The sequence below is a fragment of the Durio zibethinus genome, chromosome 15, assembly GCF_047325235.1.
Source record: "Durio zibethinus cultivar Kanyao isolate XHJ-2024 chromosome 15, ASM4732523v1, whole genome shotgun sequence".
In the NCBI taxonomy this organism is placed as follows: domain Eukaryota; kingdom Viridiplantae; phylum Streptophyta; class Magnoliopsida; order Malvales; family Malvaceae; genus Durio; species Durio zibethinus.
This window is the reverse complement of record NC_143176.1, coordinates 18489779-18515907: the sequence shown is the minus strand read 5'-3', so window position 1 is coordinate 18515907 and position 26129 is coordinate 18489779. Positions and strand designations below refer to the sequence as shown.

The 26129-nt window shown below is 30.4% G+C and overlaps 1 protein-coding gene across 2 annotated transcripts; it reads left to right on the top strand.

Moving 5' to 3' along the window:
- The first annotated feature begins 17012 nt into the window (after positions 1–17012).
- On the top strand, positions 17013–25900 carry LOC149514736 (protein CLT1, chloroplastic-like). 2 transcript variants are annotated; one of them, XM_089744670.1, is made up of 10 exons: positions 17013–17701; positions 21011–21156; positions 21726–21763; positions 22412–22527; positions 23453–23552; positions 23648–23683; positions 23807–23857; positions 23982–24108; positions 24828–24953; positions 25338–25900. In XM_089744670.1, exons 1-10 carry the CDS (start codon positions 17268–17270, stop codon positions 25502–25504), a joined length of 1341 nt encoding a protein of 446 aa, XP_089600796.1. In that variant the 5' UTR covers positions 17013–17267; the 3' UTR covers positions 25505–25900. The 2 variants fall into 2 exon arrangements, with proteins under 2 accessions (XP_089600796.1, XP_089600797.1); XM_089744671.1 differs by lacking the exon at positions 17013–17701 and adding an exon at positions 19048–19727.
- Positions 25901–26129: the final 229 nt, after the last annotated feature.

Below are 26129 nucleotides of genomic sequence, written 5' to 3'. Positions count from 1 at the left end.
AACCGAACTACCACACCCTCTCTATAAATATACTTAAATTATTTACCTAAATAATACTTCTATTTCAATTTCCTTTTTGGTTCTGTTACATATTTTTTGTAACTTATATTATAATTTTTAATGTTATTTATTTTCGATTAGGTACATATGGAAATCTGAGAGAAAAAATAAAAAAAGAAAAAGGCAGCCTTTGCTTTTCACCTACTTCACTGGTTTTGGAGAGAGAAAAGAGCGGTGGATGAGGAAAGAGCTACGGTCATCTACAGTCAGTTTTACTCCAAACTCTACTCTTTCACCACTTATAACAAGCCACGTCGTCAGCCGAGATGGCTACGAGAAGTAAAATTAAAAAAAAAATTAAATTTAAAAAAAACAGTTTCGTTAAAAAAATAGAAAGAATTGACTTAAAAAAGAAATTGCATGTTTTCTATCTATCAAAAAAATGCATATGACCAGGAATTCTAGCAATAAATTTAAGATATTTACTATCTTTCCCTTTTTATTTTAAAAAATAAAAAATTTTGTTATCTATATTAATACTAAAATTTTTTATTAAGTAAATATGATGAGTTAAATGATATCAACTAAGTTAAAATTATTTATAAAAAAAAAAGAATTATTATAAAAATGTAAAATTATGGATACATTTTTTTTTATTACCCACTTTTTTTTTTTACTCACATGTGTCAAATTCTAGTAAAAGTAAATCAATTTAAAAAGTTTGAAATATTTTGGGTTCATTGATTGCAAGTTGGTAACATTTAGCTCATATTTCCCTTATTTATTTTTTATTTGTCCAAAATTTTTCTATAAAAGAATGTAGTTAAAAAGGTTAAAAGGTTATGTAATATTTTTATTAAATAATTAAAACTTAATATCAATTTAAATATAATTCTTTTACGTAAAAATAATTGCTCCATTTATCATTACTTTTTGGGAGAGTTAGATATAAGATTCTAATCTCCTCCTTTTCTTTGATTTTCTCACAGTATCAAACAATTTTTTTAATTATAAGTAAGTATGCAAATGAGTTAAATTATTTATAAATTATTGATTCAATTTTATTAATTTTAAAAGAATTTCAATTTGATTAGTTCATTATCAAATTGTGTTTAAATTATTAAAGTAACTAATCGAATTCAAATGCTTTAATGTTTTATTCAAGCTATTCATGAATTTAATTGTATTTTATTTTTTTATATAAAAATAAATAATAATATTTAATATCAATATTTATAATTTTATTCAACTCTAATCAAATCTATTGAACCAAACTCAAAAAATTTAATTAAATTATGAACCAAACTTATTGAATACGAAAAATAAAACTTAATCAAACTCAAATTGAATAGAATATAAATTATATCAATTTAATTTAATTTGATTATATTTTTAATTATGAATATATAAATCTTGTTGTTTACAAGCCTTGTAAGTTTTTAATATTATATATTTTTCAAAAGCATTATATTTTATTTTTTAATAAATGCAAGATTTAAGACTCATTTTTTGGTAGTTGCAAAAATAAAATGCATTTAGTCATTCTGATTTTATAGCGCCACCAAATTTATGTTTATGACCCCATAAAACGCAAAACATGTGTAATTAACTGAGCCTACCCGTTGAGTTAAATGCTGATTTGGCATAAATTTCTTTGGTGTCAACTCGATATGCCTAACCTAGTCCATCGCATAAAAGGCAATTTATTACAATCACGAGAACGTGGGGTTTAGACTAGGAGTGTAAATGATACATTAGTATTCGTAAGTTACTCGGGTTCGATTTGAAAAAAATTCGAATTCGGTTCGATTATTGTCGAGTCGAGCTCGAACTCGAGTAGCTTGACTTATCGATCGAGTCGAATTCGAGTATTCTTATATCTGACTCGAGTAACTCGCGAGCTTAATCGAGCTTTTATATTTAAATATTTTTTTATTTTTTTTAATTAATAAAATATTTCGAATTCGAGTTCGAGTTCGAGTTCGAGCATGAATAATCGAACTCTTGTCGAGTATACGAATCGAACTTATTTTTACATATTAATCGAACAAATTCGAGTAGTTCGAATTCGATCACGAATCGAGTTCGAGCTTGAAAAATAAAACTCGATCGAGCTCGAACCGAATATCGAACCCCAAATTATAAGTCGAGCTCGAATTCAAATTTCTCACTACTCGACTCGTTTACAGCCCTAATTTGAACTGAACGTTGGACTCTGGACCAGAGCACCTATCGCTCTTGTCGTGCGAACGTGAGGAAGGAAAGAGAGTGAGAGGTTTTCCACTCGTGTTTTAACTGAAGTAAGCGGTAACCGGTGTAGTGCTGCTCTGTACTTTTGTCCCTTTCGGCCAATGGCCAATGGGATTTATGGGAATGAACGTTGTGTTTGACAACCTTGTCCTTGAGGACGGTTTGTTACCGGTCTCACCTGTCAAACAATCTGAGAGGTGGTCTTGGTCTAGACCCTGATATAATTTTAAGAAAATAAAGGGTGGAGTCAAACTCTTAATTATTTTTTATTTTTTAATTTAAAAATTAATAAAATATTTACATACAAAACTCCGCTGGTAAAGAAAGAAATTCGCTTTCTTGTCAATTGAAGTTTGATTGTTTTGTTAGCATTTTACAAATAAAACCTTGAATGTAAAAAGCGTACCTTTAAATTTTTTTAAAAGATTAATTTAAAAAAATTTTGAAAATATTCTTAATCATATTATAAAAATAAAAAATATTTATTTTTAATCTAAACTTATTTATAAAATTATATGTGTACTAAAAACTATAATCAACACAACATATTTTGTTTCATATAAGAAATAAATAAATCAACTAATTTTTAACGAGTGATATGTTGTGCGTTTAACAAATGCAGTCAATGGGCCAAAATGAGCCTTGAATAAAGGATTTCGAAAATCAATCGAACTCGGCTCAGACCGTGAACGTCTAGACAGCTAACTACATAATAACATAAACTCGGTGTTCTACCCCTGATGTGGTTAAAATCATTTGTGATGCTTCTTTCTGCTCTTCATCAAGTAGGATGGGAATTGCAGCTTGGGGCAGCAATTATGAAGGGATGGTGCTGGATGGAATGATTGATTTTGGCAGGAGACGGCAGCATCTATGGAAGCTACTAAAGCTATGGCAATGAGACTAGCAGCACAGATGCTTGCTTGACCACGTAAATGGTAATTGGAAGAAGGTCTTTTAGAAGTGTCATATGCTGGCATTGCAGATGGCAACGAGACAATACGGTTTTAGCTCCGAATTTGATTCAAATCTGTCTAATAGCTTTACTCAAATCGTCTCATTGTGACATCAAATTATTGTTTTGGATGCTTGATCCTGATTTGAAAAAGTATATATATATAATTTGTATAAGTCAAATTTTAATTTAAAGATTGTGGTTTAATATAATTTGTATAAATTTTGCTTTTTATTATATTTTAATATTAATTATATATAATTGTACTATTTTATTAAAATAATCTTTTTTTTAATTATGGATATAGATTTTTTTTGAGAAAGTAGCATTAATAAATCAAAACATAGTGCGGTACATCATAATCCCATTAACCTCAACTAATATAACATGGGACATAAACTCCAGAGCAACTCTGAAAGTTTCAAAAATAGAAAGCATTTGAGATAGCACCATAATTGTTGACATCACTTCCTTGCCTGGCTAATGCATTCGTGCAATGATTTCCTTCGCAGAAAATATGTTTCATCATTATTTGTGTTAAGCCAAATGACCTCAATTGAATTACATCAGCGAGAATAAAATAAAATAATTAATAAATCATACAAAAGATAATAATTTAACATGATTTAATTTAATTGATCTACATTCATTGATGAAAAATAATATCTACTAGTTATAGAGAATTATAAATATATATCAAAACATATTAATGACTCAATAATCAATACATATAGACATTTTCAATCTCCTCTAGTCTTATGGAATATTCTCAACTTAAACAAACATATGCTCATATGTACCCCTTTAACATAAACAAATATATGTTCATATGCACATATACATCATACTTATGTAGACCCTCTCAGTCTCTTTTAATTCACTCATAAACAAACATACACACCCATAAGACATAAATCTTCAATAGTTTTATGGGATGTTTACCCATAAAATCTTATAATACAACTCTCTCACATATTTTTCTTATATATAACCCTGTATAGAGTTCACCTATTTATAACCATACAAACTTGCTTATTAACAATCTCTTTCCTTTTAGAATTAATCTTTTGCAAGTTTTCTTGTCCATCAAGTAATATCTAACAAATCCTAAATAAATCTCTTATAAGATTTAAATCATTATTCTAAACAATCTCTACCTTAACTCAAATTTCATCAAATCATCTGTCTTCATACTAGACATACTTAGTTCCACCTACAATAAAAGTCTCACAATCATCTTCTCTTGTATGTCTTCACATTTTATGCAAACTGATCTTTAATTCTCAAAACTTAACCTCAAACTTTTCTTTTGAATCAAGCTCATCTATGTTTGCCTCTTCCTATGGCTTGAACCTTTAGCTCTTTCTACTTCTTGAACCTTCTGCTCTGATACCACTTATTAGGGATCACCATAGCTCTGATACCATTTGTTAGGCTAAAAACCTTAATCCAATCACACCAGCGAAAGTGAAATCACACGATTAATCAAACACACAAGATATAACAATTTAACGTGGTTCAATCCAATTGACCTATATCTACAAATGAGAAACAAGATCTATTAGTTGTAGAGAATTACAAACATACATCAAAACATGTCAACCACTCAACAATCAATACCTATAGACCCTCTCAATCTCTTCTAGTCCTATGGAATATTCTCAACCAAACAAACACATGCTCATGTGCACCATTTCAACACAAATAAATACATACCCATATGCACTTATACATCATACTTATATGGACCTTTTTAGTCTCTTTTAGTCTACTTATAAATAAATATACACACCCATAAGACATAAATATTTAGTAGTTTTATGGGGTATCTACTCATAAAACTTAATAACTCTCTTATATTTTTTTCTCATACCTAACCATGTAGAGACTTTACCTATTTATAACAACACAAACTTGTCTATTAAGAATCAATTTTCTTTTAGAATTCTTCTTTTGCAAGTGTTCTTGTCCATCAAGTAATATCTAACAAATTTTAAACAAATCTCTTATAAAATTTGAGTTATTGTTCCAAATAATTTGTTGAAACCTCCTTAACAGAGTCTTATAGTCACATTACAAGAGTGTTAAGAATGGTTAAGGTTTGCAATTAATCACATTATAAGGTTGTTAAAAATGGTTAAAGGTTGCAATTAATTACTAGTGGCATCAAATTCAATTTTCAGGTTTTTAACATTAGACTATAAAGCAAGGTTTGACCCATCTTGGAGTGCCCAAAGTTTAGCTTCAACACTTGTAGCTCTAGGAATATGCCTCGATGTCCCTTTGATCTAATGTCCATCATGGTTCTTTAGCACCACTCTTACCCCTACCCTTCTTGGATTGCTTGAGGAAGTTTCATCAATGTTAAGCTTGTACCATCTTTGTGGTGGTTCAATTGGACCTCGATGATGGTGGAATGAGAGCTTCTTTTAACTTTCTCAGTGATAGCATAGTATTCAATAGCATGTTCCACAGCCTTGTTTAGCATTTCATTATGGATAGGGTTGCCCTTGAAGATTACCACATTTCTAATCATCCAAATTTTTTATAACATAAAGATGAATAATTTTTTTCATGGGACAGTGTGACTGTCAAGCCAACATTTGGTGGTTGCATTAGCTTTAAGCCATAATTCCCAATTAGAAGCACAATGAAAGAAATATCGATCTGGTAGTTTCAATTGAGTCCACCAATTTTGGATAACTTGACATTCGACAAACAATTGTGGTAGAGTTTTTTCACATGTATTACAAAAAAAAGCAAATATTGTGCACAGCCATCCCCCTTTTGATAATGAATGATCTTATTGGTAGGATTTGTTGAACACATTCTCACGTGAAGAATTAAAGTTTGAAAGAGATTTTCTATTTCCATATCCTGTTCTACCTTTTTTTCTTATTCTAAGTGGTTCGGGTGTTCAAGCCAGCAGCAAGTTTATAAGCACTGCTTAAGGTTAAATTTCCCAAGCTGAAAAAGTTTAATAGATTATGTCATTACTAGCATCTATAAGTGTACAAAGAAAACTGGTGATGCATTAAATAATATCTTCAAAAAGGTTAAAGAATGGAAAGATTAGCTAGGATTATCAAACCATTGCTTGGCTTATCTAACAGTGAGTTGGTATTCTTCACGTTGAAAGGGTTTTGCAATAAGAGATCTAATGCATCCCAGCCTAATCCAATTATCATACCAAAAGTTTTTGCTTAATCCATCTTGTATAATCTAATGAATACCTTTCTCTATCAGGTGGTGACAGCTTCTTATGGCTCTTAAAGTAGTTGACGTAACTGCATACTTGGTTACACCCTTTAATCCACAAAGGTATTTAACCACAGAGACTTACACCCAAAGATCCTATTGCTTATGCACCATTCGTCAACAAAGCTTGATTAAGAGAGGTTAGTTATGAGGTTTACTTAATCCTCCTTCCTCTTTAGGTTTTATCACTTATTTTTAATTAATTTTATGAAGGTTGTTGGAGTTTTTTTTTCCCCATAAGAACTTACGATTAATTATCCAATTCAAAACAAGTAATTGTTGGTAAACCATTATAGATTAGATGAGCACCACCTAACCTATTGGGGAAAGGAGCTTTGATTTCTAACTCGTAAGTTTTGACCTCACTTTTTCAAGTATAAAATTAAAATCTTACTTTTTTGGTCTACTATTGTGTATGGGAAAGCCAAGATACTTTTTCAGATCTTCTATACTACTAATATTATAGTAGTTCGTGATCCATTCTTGTTGGTCATGTCCTGTTTTAGAAGAGAATTCTTGATTTGTTTAAGTTAATCTTTTAGCCCAATTCTACCATAAAAAAAGTTAAGCACCTTTTTTATGGTACCCATAGATTTCTTATTAGTTTTAGAGAATAGGATAACATCATAAAGGTGGTCATCTTCTAAACACTATAATAAAGGACTAACATTTTTTGTCACAAGCATCTTGGATTAGAAGGTATAAGGTATTTCATATAAAGAATGAAAATAAAAGAAGATAACGGATCTCTTTGTCGAATTTCTCTGGTATGATAGAATTTTTCAAGCTTGCCCTCATTGACTAAGATGGTAAAACTCAATGTTAAGATGCAACACATGATCAGGTTGACCCACTATTCAAGAAAATTAAAAAATGTGAGCATTTTTTCAATGAATCCTCATTTAAACTGGTCATAAGCCTTTTTAAGGTCCAATTTCAAAACCATGGTCTCATGTTTTCCTTTTTTCTTTTTCGTGGAGTGGATAATTTCTTATATAATGATGGTGTATTCGTCACTTGTTTTCCTAAGACAAAGCTTCCTTGTAGGGGCTAATGAGTTTATTAAAAAACGTTCATAGTCTTTGCACTAACAACTTTGTGACAATTTTATAGGTTGTGTTGAGTAGACTGATGGGTCAAAAATGAAATATTTTGGTAGGTTACTTGTTCTTTGGGATTAGGATCTCGTTCATATTCTTAAGGAACTTACATAAGTTAAAAACTTCTATAATAACCTCACAAACTTTTTTCTTCACCTTTAGCCCACAACATTGGAAGAAGATAAGGTGAAGGCCATTCGAGCTAGGGGCTTTTTATGGCTTCATAAATCATAGGGCCTTTTGTATATCAGGTTCGATGATTGGGGCTTGAAAGGTATTGGCTTGCTCACTCGTAAGTGTGACCTATCTAATATTTAAAGGTCTAAAAACTCTGGTTTCCATAGAGTTTAAGGTTTGATACAAATTAGAATAGAAATCCATAACAATTTTTTATCCTTTTTTTTAATAGTCCAAGCACTGTTAGGATCACATAACCCTATTTTTTTTTTGTATCTTCACACAAATGTTGTGAGGTGGAAAATTTTGGTGTTTCTTTCCCCTTTAATCATCCAACTAACCTTTGATTTCATTGCCCACAACAGTCCTTCATGTTTAAAATTGCCTTGGTACTCATGCATCAAAGTTTTCTAGAAGATCAAAAGGAAATCATTTAGGTCATTTGTAAGGGTTCACTTAATGCCCTATAATCTAGCACTAATTTTCCTTTTCTTATGAAAAATGCTTACAAAAGTCTCGTTGTTCTAAACCTTTAGGCATTGTGTGAAGTCCTCGATGGGGCCAAAGGTTGGTCAATTGTATCCCAAAGACAAGCTAACACACTTTGAAAATTAAGATGGTCAAGCAACATTCCTTGAAATTTAAAAACCTCGCCATTAAAGGAAGTATTGTTACTTTCAAGAATAATAAGCATGGGTGTCATGGTCCTAGAGATGAGCCATAAATCCCACATTGGCTATGTACTAGAGTTGATCTTGAGATATAAGGGTTCACACCCCTTTAACTTACGAAATATTTTTTGTGGGATAAAATCGTGAAGCTAGCGAACTAAAACAGATAATATCTTATAAGTTTATATGGATCATGACATTTGGTATCAAAGTTGGCTCTGGGGTACTAGTGATGTCTCACCAAGGACGGTGGGCTTTCGTTGGAGTGAGAGAGGATTTGATAGTCCTAGAAAGGAGCCATGAATCTCACATCGATTGTGTATTAGAATTGATCTTAGGATATAAGGATTCACACCCCTTCAACTTGTGAGGTACTTTTTGTAGGATAAAATCGTGAGGTCAACAGGTCAAAATAGATAATACCTCACAAATTAGTATGGACCGTGATAATGGGACAGTGATCTGATCTTACACTTGAAAGGTGGGTGATAGAGGCTTCCAAGTGCATTAGCTTGTAAGCTGAGTTAGCCAAAACATGGTCGATTATTTCTGTTTCAGATGGTGGGCATATAAAAAATTCAACCATGTAAATTTAGGTCCTTTAAAACCAAGATCCATTAGGTTACAAACATTTAACACATAGTGAAATTTTCGTAACCTACTTGAGAACATAGGTAATCCCTATTTTTTTATCATCTAATGAGAAAACCTCGTTAAAGTCCCTAGCTACCAGTCAAGGTAGTTTGTTTTTTGAGGCCACAAGTTTAAAGTTGTCTCATAATGATTTTTTTTCTTTCAATTTAAGGCTAGCATAAATAGCTAAAAAAATCCAAGAGGAGTTTGAAGATAATACCTTAACCGTCAAATGGATTTCTTACTTGGTTTAGTAAAATTCCTACACTGTGACCAAGTATAATCTCTATAGCATCTAGAATTCTCTTTATTATCATATTATTTTTGTGTCCTTTCATGTGTCGAATAAGAGCTTGTCGATAATGTGACGAACGCCCTTTCCATATGTCTTTGTTTCAGTTATCACCATGATAAAAAGGTTAGTGGTAAATCATAAGATCCCTAGCAGTCTTAAAAAAATCTAAGTGTTGCATTCCTCAACAATTCCATATGACAACAGATATGGCATTACATAGGATTGAAGGGTTTAGAAATTTCGTGAAAAAATCCATGCTCGAATCAATAGTGGCTATTTGGTCCATTCTTTGTATGGCCTTGATTTTGTGAGACAAGGTCTTTATTCCTTACATTACCAATGAGCTGACAAAGATCTTGAACTGGTGGATTGTTTGGTCTACTAAAAGTTTGATGGTCGAGCATTGGGTGTTCTTCATGTGAATCTCTAAAGTTATCTATGCAAACAAAGACAATAGTAATATTGTTATCTAGAAAGGCATTATTCATGGATCCATTAGAGGTTGTCTATTTAAAAAAGCTAGAATGATAAAGGATATACAAAAAAAAAAGGGAGATATCGATAATAGGGGATTGTCCATAGTTGTACGAAAAGTTAGGGTAACGTAATAAAGTCATGGTATGTTGTACTTCTTAAGAATAGTATTTTTTTGGGTGAAATAGATTTATGAAATTGTCACTCACACTGATCTCACTTAGGGCTTGCTTAAAGGGGTCCTAGATTATCTCCAAGAAGGTTAAAGGTGAAGTTGATGCTTGAAAAAGACCTTAAGAGTTAACTGTTGCATTTTTTGTCATCTTAGCCTTCTGTTGACATAGATTCTCATTTTTGGCTGGTGTTCAATCCCTTGAACTTTGGTTTTTGGAGACAACAATGGTTCATGAGGATGACATCTTAACTAGCTTCTATGAGGTATTGTTTGTGGGTGGTGAACAATGTTTGATGAGTCCAAACTTTTGTTAATCCCAACCTGAGGATTCCTTGTTGATGGCTTGCCTTATTCACCTGCACATAATCCTGCATGGGGTTTTCAACCTTCACTCTATCTTACACAGGGTTCTCAACCTGTATGTAATCCTGTATAGGGTTATTAACTTGTATGTAAATAGGATTATTGCTTTTAATGTGTTTTTCAACTCCTTGCTTTTAGAAAGATTTACTTTTTCCTCTTTACTGTTGAATGTATATTTTAATTTGTCATGTCTCATTGGTATTTTGCTTAAGCCAACGTGCTTTTGGGTTATCATTCCCTTTTTCTACTAATTAGAAATTTGTTTTATATGGGCCACTGGTGCATACCTTTCTATTTAACTTTTAGTCTGTTAGGAGATGATGGGGACATGTCCTTGATACCTTGTGTCAAACCTAAGAGGTCCTGACCCAGAGAGTTTTCTTGTGGGTAGGTATATTTTTCTTGCTAGTTTCTTAGCCATGCACTTTCATTTTGCAACCAGTGTTTGCCACTAGCTAGTCTGTTTGAAGGGTAGGCATAGCTTTTTGCTTATGTCTAGGTTTTCTCCTTTGGACCAACATACATATTCTTGTCACCCATCTTGACTTTTTGCATGATTTTGGGTCTTGGTTTGCTGGTTTTTTTAGCATTTATCTACTACTAAAGGGTTAGTGTACATGGCATTTCAGGGCAATACTCTTTCTTGTGTTCTATCTTCTTATAACTGAAGCATATCATACTAATCCCTTCGTATATAATAGACTATTTTTTGCCTTCCATATAAACAAACCTCTTTAAAGGCTTATCCAAGTTGACTTGGATGCATAGGTGTGCAAATTTCTCTTGTTCCTCTGTGAAGGTATGACTATCGATTCTGAACAGAACCTCTATATGCTTACCTATCTTTGTTAGGATTTTGACATTATAATATTTGATATAAATTCATATAGTTTGACCTATGCAACCATAAATGAGAAATATGCCTTAGATGTTTGAAATTTAATGTCCATTTCTTGATAGTCATAAACCTCCCCCATACAAACTAGGGGCCTTCTTCGATAACATATACATAGTCTTCGAGGTATTGAAACTTAATTAAGAAATAATCACTTTCAAAGTTGATGGCAAAAGACTTATCCTGGGTTTTCCAAATTTGTTTTAGCTTGAAAACTAGATACTGATATCTAACATTTTTCTAAAAGACTTAAATTATTAGGAGACACCTGGTTCACAAAATTTTAAATTTTCAAAAGAAAATGTGATCTCTAGGAAAATTTAATTAAGGGAAAAGTGTGATTTTTTATGGTATCATTTTTTAGATTTCTGTATTTGGTTTGAGAGAATATGACATTACATAATCTTATATTTTTATTATAATATCCTCCACTACATAACAAATACAATAATTTATCAAATAAAAATAATCGACAAATAATGCATTTCAAATCATAGAAATGTAGTATTTAAGTGTCCAACTATTAAAAAAATCATTAGTAGTCAATTATTGCATTAATTTCATATAATAATTGATTATATACATGTTTTAAAAAATTACAATGAACAATTACTACATATTGTATTTAGCTTCAAATAAAAGTAGCAATTGAGCATTTTACATATTTTTAAAAAATTACAATAAACAATTATTACATTTAGCTTTTAAAAAATGCAATAATTAATTATTTTTAAAAAATTACAAAAAATAATTATTACATTTAATTTTAAAAATATATATTATTTAATTATTTTAAATAAATTATAATAATTAATTACTATATTTATCTTTAAAAAATAATAATTGAACTTTTAACATGTTTTAAAAAATAAGAAATTAACAATTACTGCGTTTAGCTTAAACTAAACGCAGTAGTTGATTTCACCTTGAAAATTTCCACTTAAAATACATGTAAAAAAGATGTAATATTCTTGTATTACAAAGTTTTAAAAGTTGATATAGGGTCAACTTTAGGCTTATCATGCTACCATTCAATAAGAATGGGATGAAAAGAGGGATGAAAAAATTGTCCTTCTTTGTCAATGAAAGCAATGATGGCGATCGACATGCATCCCACACAGCATCAGAGTCTGCAACTGATCTCAAGGCAGGAGAAACCAAGGCCGATCGGCATGAGTCTCGAGGCAAAGTCAATGATATATTAAAAAATTACGAGTGCTGTGTTTCGTTAAAAGAAACACATAAAATAATTAACATTTATTATGTTTTAAAACATACAAATGCTGTGTTTCATTAAAAGAAACACATAAAATAATATTCATTATTACGTTTTAAAACATACAAATATAATACTTAACTGATAAAATAAAAAAAATTATTACTCAAATATTACATTAAAGTTTCAACAAACGTAATATTTGTATTTTTTTGTTTTTAATATAACATTTGTAAAAAAAAAAAGTTTTCCATACGTCGATTCTCAAAATGATAAAATAAAATTTTTTTTTATTTAGATTAAATTTGAGATAAAAGTAATTATTTTTTAAACTTTAAAAAATTACAATAAAATATGAGGGTTTTTTTTTTTAATTTTGAATATAATTTAAAATATAAAATTATTCTAAAAAATTAAATACCATGAATTAAACGTAAGAATTTAAATACTTAACAACAATATTCTAAAAGAAAATACCATATTTTCCCTTACCAAATGCACCATTAGGGTTTTTGCCTATTTGTCTCTAATTTGTTTTTTCTCTTCCCTGCTGAAGGTGATGTTGATTTCCCCTTCATCGTCCGTGTCTTTTTGTTCCTGGGTATCTTCGTTCGTGCTGTTTCCATAGTCTCATCCTCTAGCTTAAGCAATGACTGGCTTTGGACTCCATAAGCAACTCCTAGGAGAGAATCACGATAAGATACGATTTTCTTTTGAGCTGCCACTGTTGAGTTTTTACCTTGAGCTTCTTTTGCCTCAGGGTGGGAATCCTTAATCTTCTTGATGCTATGTTGTTGTTCCTCCGCTTCCTCGCCAAATAGTCTAGCTTCGCTTTTAGGTATTATCTCTATTTTAGGACAGTCATTGTTTTATTCTTTCAAGTCACAATGATTACAAGTATAAATTATAATTATAATTAAATATTATATATATACAAAAAATTATTAAATAAATAAATAAATCAATTAATAAATTAAATCATAATCAAATAAATTTAATATAAAATTAAATTAAACTCACATGTAATGTGACTTGAATAAACAACTTCATTTTTTTAGAACATTCTCCTTCCCACTAAACCAAAGCTCATTGGTTATTAAATTAATTTCTTAAATTAATTTATTAAATAATCCATTTATTTATATAATATATATCAAAATAAAACAAAAAATAAATAATAAATATATATTATTTTTATATATAGGATGCGAAGAACCCTAAACTCACATTTGATTCCATTATTTTTAATATAAAAACTTTCTTATTTATAACTTATATTATAACATAATAAATTATTATAAATAGCATAGCATATATTAATTTATTAGGTATTAATATGTCATGATACATTTAAAAGATTATTTTAACATTTTAACAATTAATATAGAATTTTTTTTTTATGAATTTAAAGCAAACAAAAGCATTGATAAATTTTATTATCCAATTTTATATAATATATTCGCTTAAATTTGAAATTAGTTTAGAAAGTCACTAATGTAATAATGCAATAAATCCTACTATATTACTCTAAACCTAATAACTTTCATTCTTCCTTTTCTATTTGAAACCGTCAGGCTCATTATCTTCTCCCACTTCACCAGTGCCATTACTCTCACCGAGTTATAATTTTATTTTTGTTTATGTTAAAATTATGTTATTAATGAAAATATTTTTTTGGTTTAAACAAGTTATAAATACATTATTAATCATGTTAATTTTGATAAATTTTTTTAATCATATTATATCATATAATATTTAAATAAATTAATTTTAAACATATTACTTATGTCATATTGTCTATAACATGTAAAATAAACGATTGTATTTATATTTAAAAATTTTATACGTTTAATTATTTATTTATATTCATATTTTTTGCTATAAAAAATTTGAAAATAGATAGATTATTTAGTCTTGACAACTTAAAACAGGTGATTATAAGTCATGTATTCGAGATGATCTCAACAAGTGACCAACATCAGAACTCGAATCCAAGACCTTTTTGTCGAAAAAAATAAGCTTAATAAATTAAACCAATCATTTATTGGTTATATTCATATTTCAATTATTCATATTTGATATAATATGATATGAATACATAAATTATTGTATTTACATAATTTTATAAAAAATTTATATCCATCCATCTAATATGTATATATTACACTCACATGAAATATAAATAATTAAAATTTTATTATAGGTCGGAAAAATTTTAGCATTGAAAAACTTTTGCATAGTTTTTATTTCAGGATTTGAAGCTTGAACATCAGTTATAACCGCCGAAATGCCTTATTGAAATCTTTTAATATATAATCTTTTGTTTGGAATATTTTAGTACTTTCTCATTATTTAATTATTATTATGATATATTATATGCCGGAAAGCCTAGCCTAAAACCAGAGTGGAATGAAGTGGGTCCTGTTCCGCATGGCTCACCTAAGTCGTGCTAAGCAAAAGGCTTTGGGTCCATCGTTCTAACGCGGCTCACTAGGCCTGCGGGTTGGCCCAACAAAGCTCCTGACAACAAACAGATTGTGTTTAGAATATTGCTTCACTATTTCACTATTAGTTTTTTGTTTTTTAATTTAAGTGGGAATAAGAGAGACAGAGAGAGACACAGAGAGAGAGAAATGGGATAAACGATAACGACCGTAATTGGTTAGTGGATAAAGATTTGGTTACATTGACTCCAAATTATTGGCTTTTTTAGTGAATTTAGTAAGGCGATTTGTTTGTTCTACCGGACTTCGCTTCAAGTTTTTGTTACTTTATTATTATTATTTTTTGGGTGCAAATTTTAACTTATGAAAAAAAACTAATAGTTATGTTATTTATTACAGAGTAATGAAATTTTAGTTTTAATAATATTTAAAATTTGGTAATTTAAATAAGTAAAATTTAAAATTTTAAGGTTTTTTAAACAAAAAAAAAAAATAAAAGAAAAATAATTTTTAAGTCATTCAAATTGGATTATTTTGAGTTTATCCAATCAAATGCCAAAAATACTATTTTTTGTTTGTTATTTTTTTTTCTCTCAAATTATTTAGTTGTTATTGATTTTTGCAGAATTAATTATTTTTTTTTTTTACTTTTGATAGTGTTTGGTGTATTTTTAATATTATCATAATAATGTAATTATCAAGATGATTTTTATCATTAGTGATTTGAAATTAGCTTATTTGGTTAACAATTATTAATTCATAAAAATTAAATATCACTTCATTTGATATTATTAAAAATTAAATATTATTTTATTTAAAATTATGAAAATATCTATGCATATTGTAATAGATATATAAGTTAATAGTTTTAGAGTTGATAAAATAAAAATTTATAAAATATAATAATATTTTGTTTATTTTATAATAAAAATGATTAAATTAATAAATATATTTATTTATTAGGTAAACCAATTTTTATAACATAAATTATGCAAGAAAAAATTGAATTAGAAAACAAAAATATTGAATTAAAACCATAATAAAAAACAAAAAAAATTATATTATATATAAAATATTTAAAAATTTAAAAAATACATAAATTATTTTTAAACTTGTTTTGAATATTAATTTGAAAAACATAAAAAATATAATATAAAAGAATTATAATTTAAAAAAAATTAAAATTTTAATTTACATATTAAATAAATAATTACATATCACTTTTATCTTAATAATAAAAACTTTTCATTCATTTGAATAAGAATTATATCATTTATCATTCTCGTAATTTAATATTATTACAAAATTATCAAATATTTATCAAAAATAACGATTTTAACATAATATGTAAATTTTCATGATTTTTTAAGTAATCATTCATACTAAATATTACTTTAAACATTAAAAAAATTTTAAGATATCAAAAAAATAAAAAATGAAGAATAATATAATTGATAATCTTGTTTCACATTTACCAATAAAAAATTAATTTTATTAATAAAATTCGTTCACCACCTCCACTTAAAAATTTTGATTCAAGCCTATTCGTTAATCTTGTATTAAGGTTGTTTCAAATGCTACCTTTTATCCCGACATTGAACAATTTATTACCCTGAACTTTTCGTACCAACTGCCAAGCGTTTGGCAAATGTTCTTTGCCATCACCCGTGGGATTCCTGGAAACGGCGATTTCTCGTAAAAGAACAAAATCTTAAATAAAGGATAGTCCCAACTGCCAAGCCTAGTCAGTCAGTTTGAAAATCCAAAATAAATAATTTGATTTTGAGCAATCAATTATTTTTGTAAGATCGTCGGTAATTTTGCTGTAAAAATAAAAAATTTTACATTTATATTTAAATATATTTATTTTATTATTGCAAATTTAATTTTACAACCATCCTTGTTTTTTTTCTCAGCAAAAATAATTTCCTTTTAGTCAGTAAATGCAAATTCATCGTGCATCTATTTATGTATATTGAATTATTATTTTATTATTATTAAATATTAGTATTTAATTGATCTAATATTAATATTTAAAATATATTTTATAATTAAATTGAGTAAATATATATTAAATATGCAAGCTAAACGAAAAAAGGACAGAATAATAATAATAAAATAATAAGAGTTGCAGAAGAAAATTTTACTACGCGGACAACGATTCGTCATGTCATGTCGTACTATAAATAAATATTTTATATAGCAAAATTTCCCTCCCTTTCTCTCCCTTTGTCCAACAACCTCTCAGAACTCACCAATTGATCTCTCTAAAATCTCCTTCCCTCTGTTCGACAATTTTTTTTTATTTAAGTATTTTTTTTTTTACATTTAATTTCTTCGTTTCAATAAAAATCAGTCGACATGGCTTCATGTTACTGCCGTTTAACGGCCGGTCCAAGGGTACCCGTGATTTCGGTTCAACGGCGGAAGTTCAAATCTACGTTTGAGATTCCTGTGTTCCCTCGGAGGCCCTACAATAATCAACGGCGTCTGCGGTCGAGAGAGTATTGGAGAGTGGAGGCGGTGGGGCCAGTAGGAAGATCGGAGGGCGGAGATGGCTCGAAGAAGGGGGGAGCGGGACAAGGACCAGGGCTGTGTTCTTACTCGGTGGGAGATCAAAGGGTGGGAGATCGGACGGTGGGGATTGGAAGTAGAGAGAGGAATCGGGAGGTGGAGGTGTTGGTTGCAGTGGGGGTGACGGTGGTGTTGGGAGTAGGGAATCGGGTGCTGTATAAGCTGGCTTTGGTTCCTCTCAAGCATTACCCTTTCTTTCTGGCTCAGCTCGCCACATTCGGGTACTCGAAAACTCTCTCATTGCTGATTTGCTTCTTTTTTTTTTTTTTTCCTTTTTTTATTTCAAATATTGTTTCTTGTTTAGTGTGCCCCTATTTTTGGAAAGTTTCTTTGAAGTCTTACTACGGACACAGCTTTTTTCGCTGTTTCCACGCTAGTAATTGTGTTCTATTAGGTGTGTTAATAGTGGCAAAATTTTCGCCCCAATTTTTTTTTTTTTTTTGAGGCCTAGCCTTTTACCGGATTTCCATCCAATGCTTAAGATTTTCCTTGAGCAAACAACAGAGCATGTGAAAAACACTTGTTTTTTTGTGTGTGTTGTTTCCCCCTTTGTCTATTGTCCGTTTGACAAGACATTAAGGCTGAAAACAACTTTCTTTTTGAGATATTTATCCAAAAAAAAAAAAACAGTTACAGAAAATACGAAAGTTTTTTTTTTTTTTAAACTCATTTGCAAATTGCAATAAATGGTTAACTAATAAATAAATTTTCCATATATTTATATGTTTTGGCATTTATTTTTTCACACGGGGATTGGAGTGCTGTTTAAAACAAAAAACTTGTTATAGCAAATATGTTTTAATAAAAAAAAGTTTTACATTTATTTATTTATTTTTGGTAGATGAAGAGTAGAAAACCTATATAATAAAGAAATAATAAATGTTTTGGAATAATTTCACTCCTGTTACAGTGAGAAGCAGAGAAAAGTTATAATGGATCACTATTTCCAGTTCATCTAAATTTCAATGTCCATTGTCCATGCATTTCTTTTTGGCCAATTTTCAATGTCCATCTCGTACTTTACCCCAATCAAAAATGGACCTCAGAGTCATCCCATCAAAGGATATATCACAATTCACAAAGAAATGAAAGAAAAAATAATAAAAAGAAAGTGTTTGATCTTTAGCTAGTTTGTGTTATGAATTTTTATTCTTATATATTAAATAAAAGGCTTAAGAGATATTCTCAAGTTATATAATCTAGAATGTTGTTTCAGGAACCATCGTTGATGGCTTGAAAGACTTTATGGGTAAATCATTGCCATGTGGCCTTTAATACCCACTTGAATTGGTTAGGGAATATTCTCTTAAAGAGCAATGATGAATTTAGCTTTGGAATATAACTTATGTTTAAAGCTGTAGTGCGGCACGGGGTTAGATGATTGACCCTGCTTGTGCACGGCTTTGATTGGTGCATATGGACAATGCTAGAAGCAGTCTTACTACTTTTAGAAGGTTCTCTAAGTTTGAAAATCTGTAATCATGTGAAACTAATACATTTTATATTTATATATGTTAATTTCATTAGATTACCTCTGATTTATTAAGAAAATTCTTTTACAATACTAGTGCTATGCTCTTTGTAGCCTCTTATGTGCATTATTCAAAGATTTTTATTCCTAATCTTCTTGTTGCGTTTAAAAATGGAAGTTCATAGGAGAAAAAAGAAGAATTAAAAAAAATGAGAACAAGTAAGTAGGATTGACAAGGAAAGAGTAAGTCATATTGATCTTTACAAGTGGAGAGTTGAAATGGAACGAAACCCATAGATGAGAGAAGGTATAATTAGTCAAATACTAAAGAGAGGAGGAAATCGAAAAACGGACAGACAGTTGCGCAGCGCCACACGTTGATTTCCATTATGGCAAAAGTGATTGATATGATATAATCACCTGGACTTATTACACTTGTGGTGGGCCAAGGTAGTAGCTTTACCTTTACTTTAGACACTGACCCATTCAGAGTAGCTTTCGTATTTGATTTTGGCTTGTGGTTCTGGAGCAGCCATTTCCTTTCTGGTATATCTTATACCAGTATGTATACTTTATTACTATATGTTAAATTCAAATAACTTTGATATTTTTATTGAAAGTAATCACATATTGTTCATGTACAAGTATACTCCTTTTAATGAGCTGGGGGCTGTGGCCCAGCGGCTCATATCCTACCTTTTGGGGTTGATCTTGCAGGACCAGGGTGCAAATCTGGCTCCTACCATAGCTTGGGGGTTATCCTTTATCACCATAAAGTACAGTCCTTTTTATTAACTTTTGTCTGAATTGTAGCTCTAAGTATTTCTTTTTATTGTAATGAAAAGAAAACATATTTTTACATTAAAAACTTTTTTCTAATTATTCTCAAAATAAATTTATATATATCTTTGGGGCACTAACAATTATTATTGTGGACAGTACATCTTATATCACTGAATAATGGTATTAAATTTCTTCAACAAATATGTTAATATTTTGTGGGTCTCAGTATTATCTGTTAAAAGAATGATATCAATATTCATACTAATATTTTAATACCAAAATTTTGAAAAATATCTTAGATTTTGTCTTTGTATCAGATATAAATATATCTATATGGTTGAAATCATTTAAGAATTTTACTCAATCAAATATATAAAGTTTTTAAAATTGCATTCCATTTTGGCATGATTTCTGTTGAGATGAGGATAATTAAATGGATGTGTGGTAAGATTAAAAGAGACAAAATCATAAATGAAAAGATCTGATGAAAATTAGGGGTAGTCCGAATTGAGGAAAAGATAGAAAGAGGGCCGCTTGAGATGGTTTGGACATGTGAAACATAGACTTAGCTGGGCGCCGGTTAGGAGAGGTGAGCTTCTAGATTTAGGAGAGAGAAAAACTTCTTAGATGATTTCAACCATGATATCTGTTGATGAATTTTATTATATCTCTTATATAAAATCCTAAATTAACTATTAAATTGAAAATTTTGACATTCTTAACACAATTTATTAATGAATTAAAAAAGTAGTTTTTTTGAATGATGAATTCAATAAACACTTATTCTGACATATTCTAGGCAAAAAAGATTCTAATGGTGCTTTTATTTTGAGAACCTTCCAAATAGTGGATAAAGGTCTACATTGTTACTAATATAAAGTTTTCATTCTTCTCTTAACTGTCAAAGAACCTGATACCTTTCTAGACAAAAGGTCTACAATGGTCAAACTCAATTTAACAGTGAATGTATCGAGCCCAAGTTGGTATGACCCTACCTCTAAAACTTCTGTTTTGCTAAAAACTTCTATTATTTCACTCAAAATGAATAGTTTTTTCCTCTTGTAATTTTAACGTTTCCTTTGGGAGTTTAAAGAGAAGAGTAGCATGAAACGTATATTTCTCAAAAATTTATTGTTTCTTATATGTTAAATGAATTAAAGCTGCTGAATTTTCATAACCAATTAATTCCATTAACTCTAAGAGAGCAAAATACATGTTAGTTGGAAACTTTGTTCCAGGCTAATACCTCTCTCACTCTTGATTTGTTGTTGTCCAGGTATGTACTTGTATACTTTTCTGTATTGAATCTCCGGTATCATGCTGGTATAGTTACAGATGAGATGCTTTCCATGCCAAAAGCTCCATTTGTTGCTGTTGGCCTTTTGGAGGCTCTTGTTGCTGCGACTGGAATGGCTGCTGGAGGTTAGCTCATGCTTAGATGTCTTTGAATGTCGTTCACTTAACGTACTAATATTTCTAGGACATGTTTGCATGGTGATTTTGGAATATGTTTGTCCGTATAAAATGACTTCCCTTTCGATACAGAAAAAATGAGCCTCCAAATATGGGAGGGTCATCTGTTTTATTTTATTACCATTTGAGATGAGGTCTCTTTTTTGTTGGGGACTTTTAGCATCTTGGCAGAGACAGTTCTGCACAAATGTAGGTTTTAGAAGGTAGCTATTAGAGTTATCAAATTTCTAAATACTCCTTGCTGATTTATTAATATTGTCTGAATGTTTCTATTTGTTGGATCTAGTCAGTAAACATCAGTTCTTCATTGAAAATATTTGTGAAATGCCTTTAGGTCAGTGGCTTTCAGACTTGTGCCACCCTGTGTGAAGTAGTTCCCTATATTTATTTTCTTCGTAATTCATGTTGGAGTAAACATAAATTGTTGGGAGTAATAATAGAGTTTATAATGTTTTGTTAAACTTTTAGCTTCCTTTTTTTTTTTTTTGGTTTTAATATCCATTTTTCTCTTTGTTCAGCAAATCTATCGGGGGCATCTATTCCAATTTTGTCTCAGGTAAGAAATATTTACTTCTACTGTTCAGCGTCAAATGCAACCCCCATTTTGCTAAACCAATTTGTTAGGCCAGAAATGTTGAGCACACTTTCTTTACTACTTGAGCCAACCATCCATTGGCTTTCAACAGAAATGCTGCTTTCAAGTATGAATTGTTAGAGCCAAAAGTTATTGATTTGAAAGCAGATTCTACCTCTGTGCCTTAATGACAGAACAGGATAAGATAGTAAACCCAAATCTTTTTGATAGAAATAATAGCTAAAATAATCTTAAAAACAACCAAGTAGATTTATACATGTAAGAAGCAGAACAATTGTGCTGGTTTTTTCTATTTGGGTTTTGTAAGGTTGTTTTAGGCTCTAAACTTTACTTGATGATTTTATAAAAGTGTAGCTGGATGAACTCAACTATCACATAATTCCAAAAGTGTCCAAAGTTATTGGCCAGAAACGTAAAAGTTGAAGGAAAAAAACGTGTTTTCATTTATATTCATCTGAAACAATAGTTGATGTACTTATCCCATAATCTGATAAGTTTTCTCATACTGATTTTCATTCAGTGGTTATTGTCTCGCTCACTATAGCTTGTGACACTAAACTGTCTTATGCATAAGCACTGAATAGTTACTCTGGTCTATGAGTTCTGCAGACATTTCTTGTGTGGCAAATTCTCCTGTCCATTATTTTTCTTGGGAGGAGATATAGAGCAAATCAACTACTTGGATGCTTTCTTGTAGCTGTTGGTGTAATCATAACTGTAGCAAGGTAACTTATAACTGTTTCGAATTCTATTATTCAATTGATACATGTATGAATTTTTTTAATGCAATTTCTAGATATCTCCTCAAGCTTCCTGGTTTATAGAGGGCCCTGAAACTGAATGAGAGTCAAAATCCCTAGCAAGAGATGTTGTTTTTATTGGATTTTAATTACTGTAAATCTAATGAAAAGTGGCATAGTCTGACTGGTCTAGCTGCATGGAGAGAGATTGGTATAAAAACTTGAGACATCAAAGCTCCTTTAAGATGATTAAAACAGAATAATGAAAACACTAATTGACCGTTTATTGCTCAAAACATTTTGGAAGTATGAGTGAAATTTTAGACTTATGGGCATTCTCAGTTGTCTTCTTCTATGACCACCTTAGAAGTTGCTGGTCTCTGTTTTAGCTAGCAATCCAACCACTATAATTGTGTGAATGACTTTCTGTTTTTAATGGTAAATTGAACTGATCATTACTGATTGGCGAATTTGTTTCTGAAGGTTCTTTCGAATCAATTAGCAGGCATAGTCTTTTTGTATTCATATGACAAGAGCATTAAATTTGGTTACGTTAAAAATGTCTGAAAAGGAAATATTTTGGATGATATTTTCCTTGTGTTATTGCTTTTGACTGCTTCCTTCCTCCTTAAAGGCCAGCTGAACTAGTCAATGGTCTTTCTTTTAGCATCACTAATTCATAGTATTTGTTTAGTGTCGTCTTTTATGTGAATCTACTATTTTGAAGGCAAATCTCCATTATAGTTGCTGATTAATTGAAATAATACATATATATTTTTTATTAGTTTCAATCATGGTGATTTGAGACACAGTTGCTACCTTTTTATAATGTGTACTACTAGTTTTCTCATAATGATTGTTCCTATACCGGACATTGAGAATTAGATTTATTCCGTGTTTACTTCTGCAGTGGATCTGGCACTGGTCATTCATTGATGGGAGCTGGCATATTTTGGAGTCTATTGATGATAGTTTCTTTTTTGTTGCAAGCAGCTGATACTGTACTGAAGGTTGTTGGCTTTCTTACTGAAATCTAAGTATCTAACAATTTCCAAGTTCTATTGTAATGCATTCATGTAACAGGTGATACTTTAATCATTTGCAGGAAGTAATCTTTTTGGATGCCGCACAGCATTTAAAAGTATGATGTTTACTGTTGAAAAGTTCCCTCTATCTTGTGGGTCAAATTGGATATAAGAAGTTGAGAAATATTTCTGTGAGTGCATGCATTGTATTAAATATTATTTTCTTGCATTTGTTGCAGGGTGGTTCAGTAGATCTATTTGTCGTAAATTCCTATGGATCCGCATTTCAAGTAAGTACATGTACTGAGTTATACTAGTAGGTTCTGTGGCAATTTTTACTTACAGTCCTTTTCCATGGCCTTTTATTGTGGATCTTGGTTGGATGTTAATGTGATTGTACCATGTCTAGTGCAGGCATTGTTCATTTGCCTACTTCTCCCCTTTTTATCAAAACTTTGGGGCGTTCCATTTTGTCAGCTTCCAAACTATCTTAAAGATGGTGCAGCTTGCTTCTTGAATATTGGTGGTACTTTATCAAATGGTAAGCCATGATTGTTTCATTATCTACTATCTGTTGGAAAGGTCAACTTATTCCATACTGTGTAGTGTAGGCAATGATTGCATTTCAATGGGAAAGCATGGTGTGCCATGAATAGTCCCATAAACTGCACATCTCATACATCTTGCAAGAAATAGACATTTTAGAAAAATTTTACTAGATTCTTGCTCTAGTACAGGGCCTGGATCCCAACTGATGAGCACACTTAAATATGAGATAAAAGGTTGCTCATCATCAGATTCAGAGCTTGGCTGAGAGAGAGAAAAAGCTGCAGTATTTTATACTATGTATTAAACATTTAGAAATATCAATTATGAATTTAAAATCTTGGTAAAGGTAAGGAAAAAATATATCTGGTTTGACATAAAAGTAATGTAGCACCTGTGGAAAATTTGGAGTTTTTGAGAATGATATAAATGGAGTTGTACTATCGGTAATTGTAGCCTATTGCTATTTCAACAATGAAATTCTCAAGCAGAAATCCAGGATATCAAGACAAAACCAAAGATCAGAGAAGGGGGAATTTTGTTGCACGTACTTAAGAAAAAAGAATTGATTGAAGTTATTTTATTTACTTATGCAGTTGGCTTGCCGTTCTTATTAACCATTCTGTTTTACCATAAGTTTTTTGCTGTGACTGGATTGTGTCTTGAATGGAGCAAGCGATTGATTTAGTTACTTTTAAATTTCGCTGGCCACAGGATGTGATGGTGCACCAGTACTGCCTTTGCTGTTTGTTATTGTCAACATGGGTTTTAACATATCATTGCTACATCTCCTCAAGATATCTTCTGCTGTGGTTTCTTCACTTGCATCCACTATTTCAGGTATATTTTTGTTTTTCCTCTGTTATCCTTTTCAATATCAGTTTATTAGTTGCAGGGAGCCGATTTGATCAAAGCTTCACTTTACCTATATGTCCTTGTCCATTTATAAAATATATATATATATGTGTGTGTATTTACGTATACACGTAGTGTGTGTGTGTGTTTGTGCTGCCTAGGTGTTTATGGCAAGATTTTGAACCTGAAGCTTTAGTAGTGCTCAAGTGCTAGAAGTTAATCTGATTTGCCAAGTTAAATTACGTGAATGAATGCCATTATGACAGTCTAAACAGTAGCCTTATTCTCCAACGAATACCTAATTAAATAGATAATAATCTGCCATTGGTTTGTACGACTGAAATATTGTTATGGAATTTGGCATTGCAGTGCCTATTTCAGTTTATGTGTTCACACTGCCGCTGCCATATCTTGGTGTTGCATCGTTGCTGCCAACTGGTTTTGTTGCAGGAGCAATCATCCTTGTCACGGGGTTGCTTATCTATGCTTGGTCACCGTCTGGTTCCACCAGTGCCTTGCCATCACCTTCCAGCTAGAATGTGAGAGCCCATTGTTATCATCAATTGCCATTTCTCCTTCAAGAATATGATCATCATAACAAGCAACAAGCACAGCAAGTCAGAAATTCGGTAAGAGGAGGGAGAATGTTGCTTTTGTATTTGTAATCTTCTTTGTTGTAAAATATTTAGTTTGCATCATCATCCTTTTTTATGCAAGTGGGGGTGAAAGAAAAGAATAAAAAGGTATCTACTATTAGAATTTAGAAGATTAGCTTGACAAAGGTCTGATAAGCTCAGACTCTTAATCGAGTTCAGCTAATGTAATAAATTCAAATATTTTAACATTGACTCGAGGTCAGTTGCTCGCTGATCTAATCGAGTTTTTAAATTGTAGTATTATATACATCTATAATAGGGTGTTGCTGTTTGGGATGTTGCAGAAATTAGGAACAGATGTACAACTATTTTCTCAGTCCTATAATTAGTGTTAGTTTACTAATTTTTTTATTTTTATTTTTTATGTTTGGTTGCTTTTTATTAATAGTTAAAATTAAAAAATACTTTCAAAACTTTAAATAAAATAGTTTCCAAATAGATATTTGTTGAATTGGCAAAAAAAAAGAGATTTGTTAAAATTTAATTTAATCAAAATTTTAAAATA

Coding starts and splice junctions, on each gene's coding strand:
- LOC149514736 (XM_089744670.1), top strand. CDS start 17,268: ATGGCTTCATGTTACTGCCGTTTAACGGCCGGTCCAAGGGTACCCGTG. Junction 21,764..22,411: donor CTATTCCAATTTTGTCTCAG/GTAAGAAATATT, acceptor TGAGTTCTGCAG/ACATTTCTTGTGTGGCAAAT. Junction 22,528..23,452: donor GTAATCATAACTGTAGCAAG/GTAACTTATAAC, acceptor TTACTTCTGCAG/TGGATCTGGCACTGGTCATT.